This window comes from Myripristis murdjan, chromosome 22 (genome assembly GCF_902150065.1).
Source record: "Myripristis murdjan chromosome 22, fMyrMur1.1, whole genome shotgun sequence".
NCBI classification, from domain to species: domain Eukaryota; kingdom Metazoa; phylum Chordata; class Actinopteri; order Holocentriformes; family Holocentridae; genus Myripristis; species Myripristis murdjan.
The window spans coordinates 14,664,184-14,679,216 of NC_044001.1; the positions used below are offsets into that span (position 1 = coordinate 14,664,184).

The following is a 15,033-nucleotide window of genomic DNA, read 5'->3' on the forward strand; positions in this document are numbered from 1 at the left end:
TGAGAACATTTCAGTCAAGACACTCATGTATGTGTATCCTTACATCTCACAATTAAGGTGTGTTTAAAGTATATTCTATATACAAGTGTCCCCAGTTAATTAATTTTGTGACTAATACATGTGTAATTTTCGGTGCTGAACATGTATTGTACTCTTTACCCAACTTTCACCTGAGTTTGCCTGATAGTAAACTTGGTGGCTGTTAAAAATATACTGTATGGCGAATGGGAGTCTGTAATGAGATGTATAGCATAAAATGACAGTGGATCATGTCGCAGGAAGGTATGCTGTTTTTGGAAACAGAAGTAAATCTAAACTTAATTTTGACCGACAGTCTTGCTATAAAAAAAAATGTATATAGCAAGTTAGAAGAAAAACAAGACATTTTCATAGCCCTGGTTGGGTTTGCCTGAAGGAGCAGGAGCCATGAAGTATTTATTGGAGCTGTCAGTGGACGCCACAGTGCAGGAGGATCTCGGTGGTTGGGATGTCCACTCAGGATCCAGTGCAGAGGTGGAAACTCACCGATGGCTGAAGCCCTGCCGGAACTGAATATATAGCTATGATTGTTTAGCTCTTGAGGTTATGTGAATATTGAGATACTTTATGGTTATTGCATGATCATTTTGCTTATAATGAGATCATTTCCTGTTATTTTGAGACCCGATTTTCCTTAGAATGATTTTCTTATTTCAAGATTATTTTTTTGTTTGTTTGTTTTCATAAAAAGAAGATCATGAAGCTCATTTTCAGATTGACAGTTCCTGATTGTGAGTTGGTGCAAACATTTTCCACTTTTGTTGAGTCAAATGTTAGGAGCCTTTAAAAGGAGAAAGAGAGGTTGGGTGGAATAATACAGTTTCAAAAGGAAGGCCTGAGTTTGAATATTCACTGTATTGACTCTCAGGCTAATGAGGCTGTTGAGTCCAGTTTTAGTTCCAGGGTGACAGAGTTATTGAGTGTAGCAACACAAGTCCCCACTCATATTCAAAGTATTGATGAATGAGATGGAGATTTGTAGTTATTGCCACAGCGTTTTTTACTGTCACACTTCTGTGCTGCAGTGAGAGCTTGTGCCAGAATCATAAACCTTGACTCTCTGTAAGTGTATAACATAATGTGACTGAATGTTATGTTGCATATAGCTGAACTGAAAAAATTCTCACACTGCCATGTTTTCAGGAACAGAATATTTCCCTTATCTCATGAGAAGGAAACATGCACAAACCAGTGTTTGTGCTGTAATCTTTTATGAAGAAAACTTTTAAATGCAATGCAATATGCAATCTCTATGGAATTATATTTATAACTGATAGTAACTCATTTCATAGAGAATGTTTTTCATTGTAAACAATAAATGATGCTTCAAATAGGAAATTACTTCCTTGCTCAAAAATGAGATAGTAATAGGAATTTTGCTGTCAATTCAATTCAGTTCAATACATTACTGCTATTTCCACCAAGGCTGTTTGGAATTGGTTATGCCTGTTATGCCTCTGTATATGGTGGACTCCTGCTCATTTCTACTTGTGAACCCTTCTTGTAATCCATTTATAGGAGGAAAACATATTTCTTTTTTTTTTTTCAGAGCATGTATTTTTCATATACTGTCCACATTTCATGACATTTAAGGAGACCAGACTCAGTAATGTGTTACATTTTTGGACGATGGCAGATTGCTTGAGTTGTGTGTGTGTAGAGGTGGAAGTGCAGATTATGACATTTTACATTCAACCTAAAGGATCTCAGGGATCATTAATGCATATAAATGGTCCCCTTGGAATTAGCCTACATTAGATTTAAAAAAAAAAAAAAAAAAAATACAGTCATTCCCCAGGAAAATGAGTGTCACTGTTACTGTCCCTTTTAATATGAACCAAGGCTCTGCATCCAGCTGCAAATAAAAAATTACACTTTGTTTTAGTCCTGCATGGTCATCATATCCACATTGCTAATGATTGTTTAAAAAAAAAAAAAAAAAAAAAAAAAAAAAAAATCATTGTGTAATATTTTGTGAAAGCACCAACAGACATCGCTACAATATCATCACAGTATTGATATCGAGGTATTTCATTAAAAAAATATTGTGATATTTGATTTTTTCCATATCATCCATCCTTAGTTAGGACCCATGGCATCAATCTGTGAATGCTGTGCGAACTAAGAGCACTTAGCAATTCACCTCCAAACCTTCTATGTTTCAAAAAGGTGATTAAAAATATTTCAGTGAGGTGCCCTTATGGCCTCATTGTCTTCGGTCATACGGTGTATGCTTCTAGCATCGTAATTCTGATTCTGACCTGTGACCTTTTATCTCCATTATTCCTATTGAGTAGCTCACCCTTTTAACTGAGTGGTGTCCTTTAAAAGAAATGCAAAAGAGTCAAGAAAAAGAAAAAGAATAATTCAGAGACTATTTAATATTTCTACTCACCCAACTTAGGATTCCCAGACTTTGAAAGCCACTGCTTTAAATAATTTCAACAATACATTGTTCATAAAATAAAAATGATTGCCATGCTTCATTTAGTCTGGGTTCAACCGTGGTTCATCTGCTCCAAACCAGATAAATCACTGACTGGAACAGGAGACCTCGAGGTCATGTGTGCATGTGTGTAACTGTGTAACTGTGGGATTATGTTTGTGCGTGGGGGGGTGTGGGTGTGTGAATGTTTACTCACTGCAAAGTTGTTAACCACATTCATTTGCATATGTACATCCTTTGTGTCTGTATCTGTGCACTCAGCTCATGCACTCCTACATGCATGTAAGCTTGTGTGCACGTTTACAGATGCAACTGTATTCATCTGCTCTATCTTTCACTCCCCTGTTGTTATGACAGCCAACATTATTGTTAAGCGTTTTTCCGAAGTCCCACCTGCCCTCACTGGGTAAACAGGCATTCACCGTGAGGTTTATAAGGTTAAGCTGTTCTGCCATAGTGATTGTTCACAGCCTTTATTAAAGGGGGGGTAAACTAAAAGATGAAATTTTTCATTATTGGATGTGTAAAACAAAAAAGTGCAAGAATCTGATGTCCTTTCTATGCAGTGAGAGACATGTCAGATTTTTTTGTCCTGAGTTAACAAACTTGAAAGTCAGCGAGAGATCAGAAGCTACTTTCACATGAATGGAACGATCCCATCAAAATATGACCGGAGTTTGTCTTCCTCCCATGCCCATGTAATTGACTTTTCGACCGCATGTCCATCACTAGCCTCAACAAACAGTATTAAGTAACATGTTGGCGTGGCACACCAATTTTGTTGTCTTCCTGTATATAAGTCCACCATTTTACCAAGAATTACTTTACCAATCTAACACGGTATCAGAACAGGCAAATATCCATAGTCATGTCTATAGCAGTAAAATTAAGCTTCCTGCAGGGACCTCTAGCAAATTTGAATGAAGCAGCAGCTATATCATGCATATGTCATATGTCAAGGTTTAAGGAGTTAAAGAGCCTGCAGGACTGATCACCAAGGTCAAAAGGTTTTGCCTCCCACTTATAATCTAACCCTAATAAGTGAGTTCACCCACCCATCCTAATAAATGTTTTTTTTTTTTTTTAAATGTAAATGAGGCAGAAGGGTTGGGCCGATGGATGATATCATCTTCCAACACCAATACGTGCATGTATGTGTGTGTGTGTGTGTGTGTGTGTGTGTGTGTGTGTGTGTGATTTTAGTTTTAATTCTCTGCTATCCCATACAAAAATGCACTTACTTATTTATTACTTATTTGCAGGGATTTCCCTAGGGATCAAGTTGAAAGTCAGAATAATCCTCTTTATCCTGAGGAGGCATATCATTCAGGGCTGGCAACTAAGGGTGTCCTGTTGTCCTGGGGACAGAAAAAAATTGTGTTTGGGATGGACAAACATCTCTTGTGAGACGTGTGCTTTCTGGATGAAATGGGGAATTCCAGGATTTTATTATCATTACTATGATTTGCTTTGATTTTTGATTTTTAGATTTTTGATTCACTCGTCTGCACATCAATAGCATCTACAACCAGTGTTTTCACTGCTGGCGCTGACTTCAACTGGGCAAAGGTAAATTATTATGTTATCATGATGTGTTCAAATTTTGGAGATTTTGTAGTTTTTTTGGTGAGAAGCTTGAATTGACACAGTTGTTTGAAGGAGAATGCTGTTGATATTTTCACAGCAATAAAAAACAGATATTAGAGAGGGAATTTTGACCTGTTTTACTTCCTAACTCTAATTCTAAGCAGTGCATAATGCGTACTTAAAACTCAAGATTTTGTTTTTTTAATCAAAGCTCATATTTAAATAAAAATACTATTAAACTAAAAATACTATTATACCACCACCCATTGTGATGTTTCTCTGTGCATTTTGTTGTGTGCCAGTTCGGTTGACATCGCCTGACCCTGTGAGGCAGTCGGTGTGAATTTTTCTGATTTTTTTTTCCTCAGTTATCTCTCCTCCATTTCTATCCCAGCTGCTCCTTTAAACAAATCATTTATGAAAGATTTATAACTTCTATCATGAGGCTCCCTGACTGTTTAAAGTACACCAGATAAAACCCACTGTATCACAGATCTTTTGCGAGGTGGGGAAAGAGGCAAAAGAGGGACAAAAAGTTCTCAAAGCTCTTTGGGAATGCTCTCTGAAGATTTGCTGCTCTGAGGCATCCATTTTCAAAGGATAATTGATTGCAAATGGGCCTGGAAAGTTTTTGGCAAATGTTTACTCGGGGTGTCAGAATACTAGAGAATGAGTTAAAGTTGTGACAAGCCTCTTAGCAGAGCACTGTCCCTGTGATAGCCCTCTGTTTATATAACTGAAGTTAATTGCATATCTGTGCAGCTAATTTAGTAAGTCAGTGTAATTCAGTTTTAAATGGACTGTTTTGATATTGTAAATCACAAACCTGTCTTAGTGACTTATTTGCATTAAAATACAACAACAAACAATATTTTCCGCCAGATCCGTCCTATAATTTAGTGGGATGGCATGTAAGTAGACTGCAGTGCAGACAAAAGACAATACATTGAATGCTACTTACACTTAGACTTGTTTATCACTTGTTGGCCATCTGAAAGCAACGAGGAGGCTGCACTCTCTGGTGCATAGGCATATATGTACTGAGACATACAGTAGTAGAAAAAAAGTAAGTGGAGTCTGAGTGGAGATTCAGCCCTGGAGCCTTTCCTCATGCTGCATGATTTAAACTTTTTCTCCAACATGCCATGGATCTAATTATCCAGGTCCTTAGACAAAGTCTCACTGCCTCTTATTCAGCGTCATAAGTTTTATTTTGCATAGCTGTCAGGTCTTGTAAATGTAGCCAGTACATTAAACTAAGCTAAAGTGATGGCCTCGATGTGAATTTGAAATCACCTATTCAAGGCATAGATGTCGAGATGCAAAATGACACCTTAAACCAACTTCATGAAATATGACAGGTGTCTAGAGAAATGTGTCTTAAGCTCATACATGTTTTAAACAAATGTTTTTTTATGCAATGTTGCTCTTCTGGCTCCATACATAAAATATGACTTTTTTTTTTTTTTTCTTGCTTGTGCGGAGACCATTGGCTATATATGTAGACTCCTTCTGCAGATGGAGAAGAACACAGTAATCTTGGAAACTAGGAGGATAACATGTTCATTTGTATTTTTATAACTGCGTGTATGAGTATACATCAGCTATTATTGACTTGATTTATTATTTTTCTATTTCCACTATCAATTAAGCAAGTTATTAGCTTACATTTGGCTTATGTAATTACTTGAGATGGGTTGAAATTGGTTTTACTGTATGCTGCAATGGGACGTCTGATGGGACTGATTCACTCTTCAGTAACTCTCGTTGCCTCTGTGCAATACTAAATCTGACTGTAGATGAATGACGGAAAAACTGTATATTTTCTCACATATTTTCTTGTGTGGCATTACCATATTCAGTTTCTGTTGTGTTGAATTGTATTTGTACAACAGAAAAACTGGATCCAGCCTGCACTGGTAGCAATGGCCATCACTTCAACACTGGGCATGCATCATATATTATTTTTGAGCTGTATCAAATGCTTTACTGAATATATATTGATTATTTGGTGATGTTGATGATTAGAAGAGTAGTTGCTACCTTGGCGGTGATTAATGGGGATAAAAAAAAAAAAATCTATTCTTTTACCATTGCATAACATTTTGCTTGTGTTAAGGTGTTTGACAGTCTTTCAGAAGACACAAAATGTGAAATATTCAGTGGGCCTCTTCAACCATTAATCCCCCATGTTTCCAATCATGTATGTTCGGGAGGATGTGCATACTGTATATATCTAGGGCGCAAGTGTGTCAGAGTCGGGGTTTGTATAAGTGTGTGAGCATGGCGGGATGATTGAGTGCATACACATGTTCCCAGATGTGAGCGTGCACATAGTGCAGTGTGAGTGATTGTGCTTCTATGTGTTTGTGGGAACAACACTGTCAGATTGCACACATTCTTGTTTTCCAAAGTGTAATCTATGGAGTGTACTCTGTCTCATGCTGGGACTGACTGACTGCATAATTTATATATCCCTCCCTTCAACACAAGCTTTTCCATCACACTAGAGAAAGAAACTATTGACAGTTTATCTCTCACAGTACACTAAAGGAATACCTCACTCATAATGCAGCATTTTTGGGTCAAGTACTCAACGTGTGCTGCCTTCAGACCCAACCAGAGAAAGTTTGGCTCACAAGCCCTCAGGGTAAACTTGTATTGCAAAAACGTATTCCAACAGCAAGCTTCACAATCACACATCAGAACATTTTGCGGAGTTTGTCTTTGTAGCAAAATCTGAGTGATAAATCATAACATTATGGCCCTAATTATTGGCCCTATTGGATCAGAACTGGCTGGCATTTTTGGAAAACTATTTTACCATGAAGGCTTGTGAGTAACGTTTTCTTCCTTTGGGCTTGAGGGTAGTACAAGGTGAGTACTTGATATAAAAATGATGCATTGTGGGTGGTGTATCTCTTTATCACTTGAGAGTTGTGATAAAATTATTCTGTAATAAGGATTTTAGAGAGTTTGGATACATACAGGGTTGTCTTGATCAATCATGATGGATTCATTCAATATGTTTAGTATGTGCTGACACTGAATCCAAATCCAATAATACAGATACACACAGTGAATACTCTGAAGTGAGTGAAATCTACCAACTATATGCAGGTTGATATTAGTAAGCAATTGCTCTGCTTTAAGGAAACAGTTTACATTATAGCGCTTCCCTTTAATGGTCTTTATTGAACAGTAATAGGAACATAAATCGGTTATTTCAAATATGAGCTTTTGTTATGTTGTATGAGGCTCCATCCTCACCGCCTCTAGGAAATGTTTGCATTGCAAACACTGCACATATTACTGTTGACCTGCTTCCAGTTTGCAGAGTAAAAGAATCCCACACAGACAACATTTCATCAGTGTGTTTCTCTCCTTAATCACATCGTGTGCTCCCTCAGGTAGCTGACAGTTTGCAGCGCCACATCTTCTGACAGCTGACTGACAGTTGAAAATTATATTTATTGGAATTTGATTGGGCATTTTGTCGATGATCCCAGTCACTAAAAATGCCTGGATCGTGACACAGATACTGAGCTTTGATATTCCAAGATTCATTCCATTCCTAGATATCAGGTTTAGCAGCTATTGTAACAGGCAGCAAGCTTTTTCCAAAAACTACCATTTCTGGAGTGGCAGTATTAGGTCCCAAGACACATCTCAGTGTTGTGTCTGTCTCCTTTCCATGACTTTGCCTTTTTATTGACCATCAAGTGATAAGTGCTCCAGACACAGTGACCATGACATGTAGGAATGCTGAGGCAGCATGGTAGCCATGACATTGATTTGCTGTGTTGCCCTTCACTAAGTGCACCACTAGGTTAGTTTTAATGTGATCACTTGGTTCAAATTAAGTTTAGCCCCTGTGAATAAAATATACAATGTGTGTTGCATAGCTGTAGACACAGAATACCTAACTAGATTATGGTGCTTTGTGGGCGATAACAAGAATATAAGCATAAGAATATAAGCATCTCCAGTATAAGGGAAGTAAGATATGGATGTTGTTGAACAGCACTGCAAGGCCCTGCAAACAGTGGTTCATTCAGCTGAGCACACAATAGGCACCAAAAATATAAGATATTTACACCAGGCGCTGCAAGAATAGAGCGAAGAGAATCATTAAAGATAATGGCCTTTTTTCCATGCTGCAGTCGGGAAGTAGGTAGCGGATACACCAGGTCAGCGCTGAGAGGCTTGAGAGGAGCCTCTACCCACAGGCCACCAGGATCTGAAATGAGGTCAGTGCCTCTGACCCCCTTCCAGTCATACACTTAAATTTATTACTTTTCCTATTCCTATTCTATTTAAACTCGAATGCATTAATTGAAAGAACTTCCAGGATTACATTTCACTGTGATGACAAAGAAACTTGATTGAATGATTGATTGATTGTAATTGTTTGAATGGCGATTTAAAACCGCTGACGTGAGACATAAGGATGATGTCTGCCTCTCGGGCACAGTGCACCTTTCATCCATAAGTCACAGCAAAGCATGCAGCAAATCCTATGGTCATTTAATAAAAGAGAAATTTTAGAAGACAGTAGATAATCTGCAAATAAATTGAACTGCAGCCCAAATATGTGTTTGGGACTTCAGATAAACTTTATCAATTTGACTATTTAAATCATAATTCCTTTCTTTCTTTCTTTCTTTCTTTCTTTTATGACTTTTTATGACCTGACCCGGAGCAGCCTTTGTCTCAGGAGGCTAAACCTATGTGTTTGCATTCCCTTTTTCTTTTCCCTTCCCTTTCCCTGCTCCCTGTTCTGAGGCGCTCCTTCCCTCCTTATACAAGTCATGAAGTGACATTCGCCATCCCATGAGGTTACGTGCACCCTGATCTTTTGGTTTTGCTGCTTGAGACAGCCTAACATTATCTGAAGTCATATCCTATCCATTCTGTGTCAGAGTGGCATAACTAGTTTTGGCTTTCTTTCATTTTCAAATATATATTTTGTGTCACTGTAGCCTTTTTTTTGTGGAGAGAGACACGAGAGATTGAGAGAAAAAATGTGAAAGAGGGAGAGAGAGAGGGAGAAAGAGAGAGAGAGAGAGAGAGAGGGAGAGAGAGAGGGAGAGAGAGAGAGAGAGAGAGAGAGAGAGGGAGAAACATTGTGATTACATGTTATAGCCAACTGAGCCATTAGGATGCGCCCTTTCTTTCTAATATTGGGCCATGACACCGATGTTTGTTTTTGTTTTTTGTTTTTCATTCTAATTTATTTCCCCTTCTTCTCTATCATGTATTTAATTAAGGCAAATTAGCATGCCCTGGTTATTCCCAAAGGCAGAAATCAATGGCTGTTAAAGTAAATTGTGGTATCTTTAATGCTGTGTCCTGAATAATTGGCTTTTATTTATCTAGCACAGGGAAATGCAATTCAGCTTAAAATTGGTAGTGAACACTCACTTTATGTTGCACCGCAGAGGGAACCTGGCCTCTCCTCACAGAGCTTGATACATTTACCATGTAATTAATTTGACATTGTGAAGGTAATTGAACACACTTAGTCCCACATTCACCCAGCATGAGGAAAGCTTTTGCTGAATTTGAACAAAATATCAGCTAATAAAACCTACCTAAGGCGGCTTATTGAGTTTGTAAGGGGTACAATTTTCAAATATGTCTTTCCCTTGATTTTATTTGCTTTCAGAAATGTGACTATGGCTGAGCTGTACATATCCATTCATGTTCAGACCATTGGAGAGAGAGAGCGAGAGCCCTGCAGGTTAGCTTTAATGGATTCATCTGGCTCTTATGAAGAGGGCCATGAAGAACCGAAAGCACAAATAGATGGAGGTCCATTAGGTCACCCCGTGCTGGTGCTCCAGAGGTGGCGGTGCTTGGCTCTGCTCCGATATGCCCGAGATGCTAGCTTTTGCACAATACACTAAAAGGACCTATACTTGGCATCAGTTCAGGCATTCACATGCAAACATTTATGAGCAAAAAATCTGAGAGACAAAATGTACTGTGTAAACACAGCACAGTGGGCTGTTTTTTTTTTTGTTTGTATGTTTTTCAGAAAAAACAAAAACTCATGAAGACTTCCGTTTCCATTCTTCTGTAACTGGTTCAGCAAGGTCCAACTATTATTTGCAATTTCATTTCTGTTATGTCATTGCGGAAAACTAGACCACAGATAAAAGACTCAATTTAAATATAGAAATGAGGTAAATTGTCAATGAAAAGAGAACTTTCAGGCTTGTAAGTGAGCAGTATTCTCTTTTTTCAGTTTCCTTTGTGTGTGTGTGTGTGTGTGTGTGTGTGTGTGTAAGAGACTCCATGGGGGAATGACTAGATCCACTTGCAGCAGCACTTGCAAGTTGCCTGCTCACCAACAATGAGGTCTCTTGTTGTTAATTTCTCAGTCAAGAAAAGGTCATGTTTGATATGTGAGGAGGTTTTTCAGTCTTATCTTTTCAGTTACATTTATATTTCATCCTCTTTTGTTTCTTTGTTTTCAGTATTCACTTTTCTTTATCCCTCCATTAACTCTCTTTCTCAATATCATCACCACACTGTTATATATTTGTTGTTGTATATTTTCAGTTATATATTTAATACAGGCATGGATTTTTCCTTTTTCCCTTCTCTCAAGATGCATTGCTGAAGCTGCAGTACCTGCTGGGCCAAATGCATGAATGACCACCACTCCACATGCCATCTCCGGGGTTTACATTCGACAAAACATCTTCCCCTTTTAGCATGACACCATGGCTGTGTCTCGGCAGTGCAGCCGGCCATGACACATGTCAAACATGAGGAAGCACCACCACACAAACCAGGGCAGTTCAAGGAGAGATGAAGCAGGGATCACCTTGTTAAAGCAGCTGTCTCACAATGGGCATGTTGTCATGTTGGCCTAAAAATAGGTAAGAATTGTTTTTCATGCTTTTCCATTATTGAGATATTGGATGCTATACTTGTGCTTTCATGTCTGATGGGAAGCTTCCATTGCACCTGAAAAAAGTCTTCTTACACACCAGGAAAACCCTTGAAAAACACATTCTCTGAAACTGTTGAGTATGCTTGTGAGGTGTTGCTTTTTTCCTCCAAAGGAGCTCTATACCGCAGCCTCTTATAAAGCCTCTCTATTCAGCTGCTCCATTATTTATTGTTACTGTACACATACATGTAAAGTGGATCCACTTTAGATGTATGTGCATATGGAGCACATTTTCTGAAAACAAAAGTGATAGAGATTAAACATGGCATTTCCATCATGGTGATACTGTAGGGTTAGGGCCTCTATGTACTATGGTACATTTTGAGAAACACTGTGAGATCATGGTTGCCATGACTAAATGTCAGTTTCTTAATAATGGAAAAAAAAATTCTGCACAAAGATCTCATAGAAATCTGGTGAAAGCATTAACAATAAGACACATCTGTCAAACGCTGACATTGCCAATGTCATTATCTTTGTCACTGTTGCTTCTAACATAAGTGAATCTGTTTTAATGTACACTACATGCCATCTGCTCGCATGTTTGTACTTAAAAAAATCACATATCAGAAAAATAAAATAGTTAAATATATAAATAAAATCCCAATATGAGTCTGCTCTCCTATACTGAGGACACTGGACATTTACCCTTACCTAGTCCTTTTGATTGATGACATCCTCTCTCGATATGTGTTTGAAGGAATTCATTTGTTGCCATGGCAATGTGTGTTATGTATTATTCAGCAGCGGGAAGTGGGAATGCTGTTTCCAGTCCAGTCTCTCAAATGATGAGACAGGACACACTGGTGAGCGGTGTTAGTCAATGTCAAACACTTCATCCTCAATCATGCATACTATTAAATACAGTGACTACCTTAAAACACAAAAGCTCATGCACGCTCACACACAAATGCACACACACAGTCATACCCTGGCGAACATAATGTAACAGTAGTGAGACCAATAGTTTTACTGGATCTTAACAGTGTGAGTAGTTTACTGTATCACAGAGACATAATATGGAAGCAGCAGTATGTAACGCAGAATTTGAGACAACATACATCATTTCATGGCTTTTCATTTCTGCTGGATTACAGCCAATCATTTTTTAAGTCTCCTTTTTCCATATGATCCAGTCCTTATATGATGTGAATCTGTCCTTTGTATGTCCCTTTGGCATGAAATATATTTTTAATCCCCTTCCTTTTAAAGGTGGGTTCTATAATCCTTGGGAATGATGGTTTTATCTTCCTCTCTTATTTTTTTTTTTTTTTTTAGCATGCATGCATAAATCTGTATGGAGGATATATCTAAAGAGCTATAGCACAGAGTTGTTTGTTAAAGGTTCAGTGTAAAAAAGAAAGACACTTCAAAAACATATTACAATTAGCATATGTGTTTATAACATGAAAATGTCAGTGTTTTGTTATTAGTGAGCCCAGTAATTTCCATTAAGTGAAATCTGTCTCTTCCTCACTCTCACTCCGTCCATGTATCTATATGTATCTCTCTGTACATAAATTTTATATCCTCTCTTACATTCAGTTCATCTTAAAGCTCCTCATGTTCGCCAAAATATGTCAGTTCTTGACACACGTATGATCGTAACGTCTTTAGGAGCACCTTTTGAATTTAATGAGTTTTTGGAAAGCCTGTTTGAACTCATCATTGAATGCGGTGTAGATAATAGGGTTGATGAGGGAGTTAAGGTATCCTAGCCAGGTGAAAACATCAAAAAGCACTGGATCAAACCAACACTCTTTACATATGGCCATCACAAGTGTGCCCACGAAGAATGGGAGCCAACAGACAATGAATGCACCCAGGATGATGCCCAGTGTCTTGGTTGCTTTCCTCTCCCGTGCGGCACACAGTCGTTTCCTCTCCAGCACGCTGTCTGCCAGCTTCACTTTCACACTATTCATGAATAGCGGCGAGCCTCCCCCTCCTCCTCCAGCGCTCCTCGTGCCAGAGTGTAGGTGTGCTTCCTGGTTGGAGGCAGAGTTGAGAGAACAGAGAGAGGAGCCTGCAGAGGTCTGGATGAGCTGTGCTGTGGTGAAGCGCTTCCCAGAGGACGCTGGCGTTTTGAAGATGCGGGAACGAGCAGCAACATAGATTCGTCCATAGAGGATGATGAGGAGGACTGTTGGGACATAGAAGGCGCCAAAGGTGGAATAGAGGGTATAGGAAATCTGATCCGTGTTCACCATGCACTCTGTCAGCTCCTCGTGGGCTTTGGCCTGCCGCCAGAAAAGTGGAGGCATGGAGATCGATATGGAGATCACCCACACCACCCCGACCATGATCGCTGCCCGACGCATAGTGCGACGTTTGGAGTACTCCAGCGCATCCGTGATGGCCCAGTAGCGGTCTAACGCGATCACACAGAGGTGCAAGATGGAGGCCGTGCAGAAAGTGATGTCGGATGACAGCCAGATGTCACAAACAATCTGCCCCAGCGACCAGGTCTTGCTTACAGTGTAGACGATACTTATGGGCATGACTAAGATGGACACCAGCAGGTCTGTGACAGCCAGCGAGCCGATCAGGAAGTTGGCAGGTGTGTGGAGCTTCCTGGTCAGAAAGATGGTGGCGATGACAAAGGCGTTGGACAGCACAGTAGCCAGCGTGACAACAGCCAAAACGGATGATAGGGAGATCTGGAGACCCAGTAGCGTGGCCTCATCCCAGGGTGTGGTGGTGATGGTCTCAGGGATCTCTGTGGTGTTGATGGTGTAGTAGAGCTCCAGTGAGCTGTTATCAAATTCCATCGCTCCTCTGCCCCCTTCGGCCCCTTTTCGTCAAAGGTTTAGACAAGCCTCACTACCATCTCAAACTGGATCAGTCTCGGCATGCCACTGAAGAGGGCTGTACTGTTGCATGACACCGCTGGTTTTGATTCTGGAAAATGCACACAGTCCTCTTTTGTACGTTTTTCAGCTATAAAAATAATTTGTTTTTTCATTTCCTGTCCCCTGTTTTGCGATGTGAATTCATATCAACTTTTACTAAACACTTAATTTCACCGTTTCAATGCACAACTAATGGTGCTGCTGTAATTGAAGCTGACTCATTTGTCCATTTCAGTTCACTAATATTGATTCACCCCAGTGGTCTAGCTGAAGGAGTGCTGATTCCTAATTTGTATTCAGCTCTTGTCAGACACGCACTGCTTTCCTCTCCTTCCAGTGCTCTTATCTCATCTCCAACGAGCAGCCAGCCGGCAACAACACCTTCAGACCCAGCCTTCCTATCTATGAAAAGCTTTAATGGGCTCCTCCTTTTCAATAACCCTAAGCAGGGAGCTGCAATCCATGTGGGAAGATGATGACAACAGATACATAGGTTTGCTTGTTGTCTGTCTCCCTCTCATCTAATTTGTGGTGCCAGCCTTTTAAATTGAGATTGGAGCTGAAACTTGGGTGGCCCTATAGTGTCTTTGATGGTAAAGGAACGCTAGAATAGTACAGTAGCACACTCTCCGTCAGCACAATTATCTATTTTTTTCATCCAGCTTGCAAGAGATAACTCTCCAGTCCACATCTATGCTTTTGGCAGTTCTGTTGAACTTTTTCGGTGATTGAAACGCAGCAATCTGAAAAACTGTGTTCAGGTTCCCAGTGTTCTCTAGCAGCCCGTGTGCTGGAGCAGATATTTAGTGCGTACTGAATGTTTGGTTTGTATTTGTTGTTTTTTTTTCTTCTTCACTCAAAGCTTTGTTTGTCAGATAAACATTCAGTTGTGGTGTCCATAGAGATTAGATAGCTGCCAAGGTTTATTCCAGCAAGTCAAACTTTCATCCAGCTTCTTCTGCAGCCTGTTTGCCCTAGGTGAAACAAATAGGAGAGAAAAATAGAGGAAAACAAAGCATGAGTTATATTCAAGTAATATAATACCACTTTACCACCAACCCCCTCCCTCATACAAGTGTGTGCACACATACACATACACACACACACACACACACTGAAACAAAGCCACCTACATGACATAGCCC

At 39.5% G+C, this 15,033-nt stretch overlaps 1 protein-coding gene across 1 annotated transcript; it reads right to left on the reverse strand.

The window, feature by feature from the left end:
* Positions 1–12,560: 12,560 nt before the first annotated feature.
* On the reverse strand, positions 12,561–14,266 carry htr1d (5-hydroxytryptamine (serotonin) receptor 1D, G protein-coupled). The gene has a single exon (XM_030044696.1). It carries the CDS (start codon positions 13,805–13,807, stop codon positions 12,650–12,652), a length of 1,158 nt encoding a protein of 385 aa, XP_029900556.1. The 5' UTR covers positions 13,808–14,266; the 3' UTR covers positions 12,561–12,649.
* Positions 14,267–15,033: the final 767 nt, after the last annotated feature.

Excerpts from the sequence above, each read along its gene's own strand:
- htr1d (XM_030044696.1), bottom strand. The coding sequence starts at position 13,807 with ATGGAATTTGATAACAGCTCACTGGAGCTCTACTACACCATCAACACC.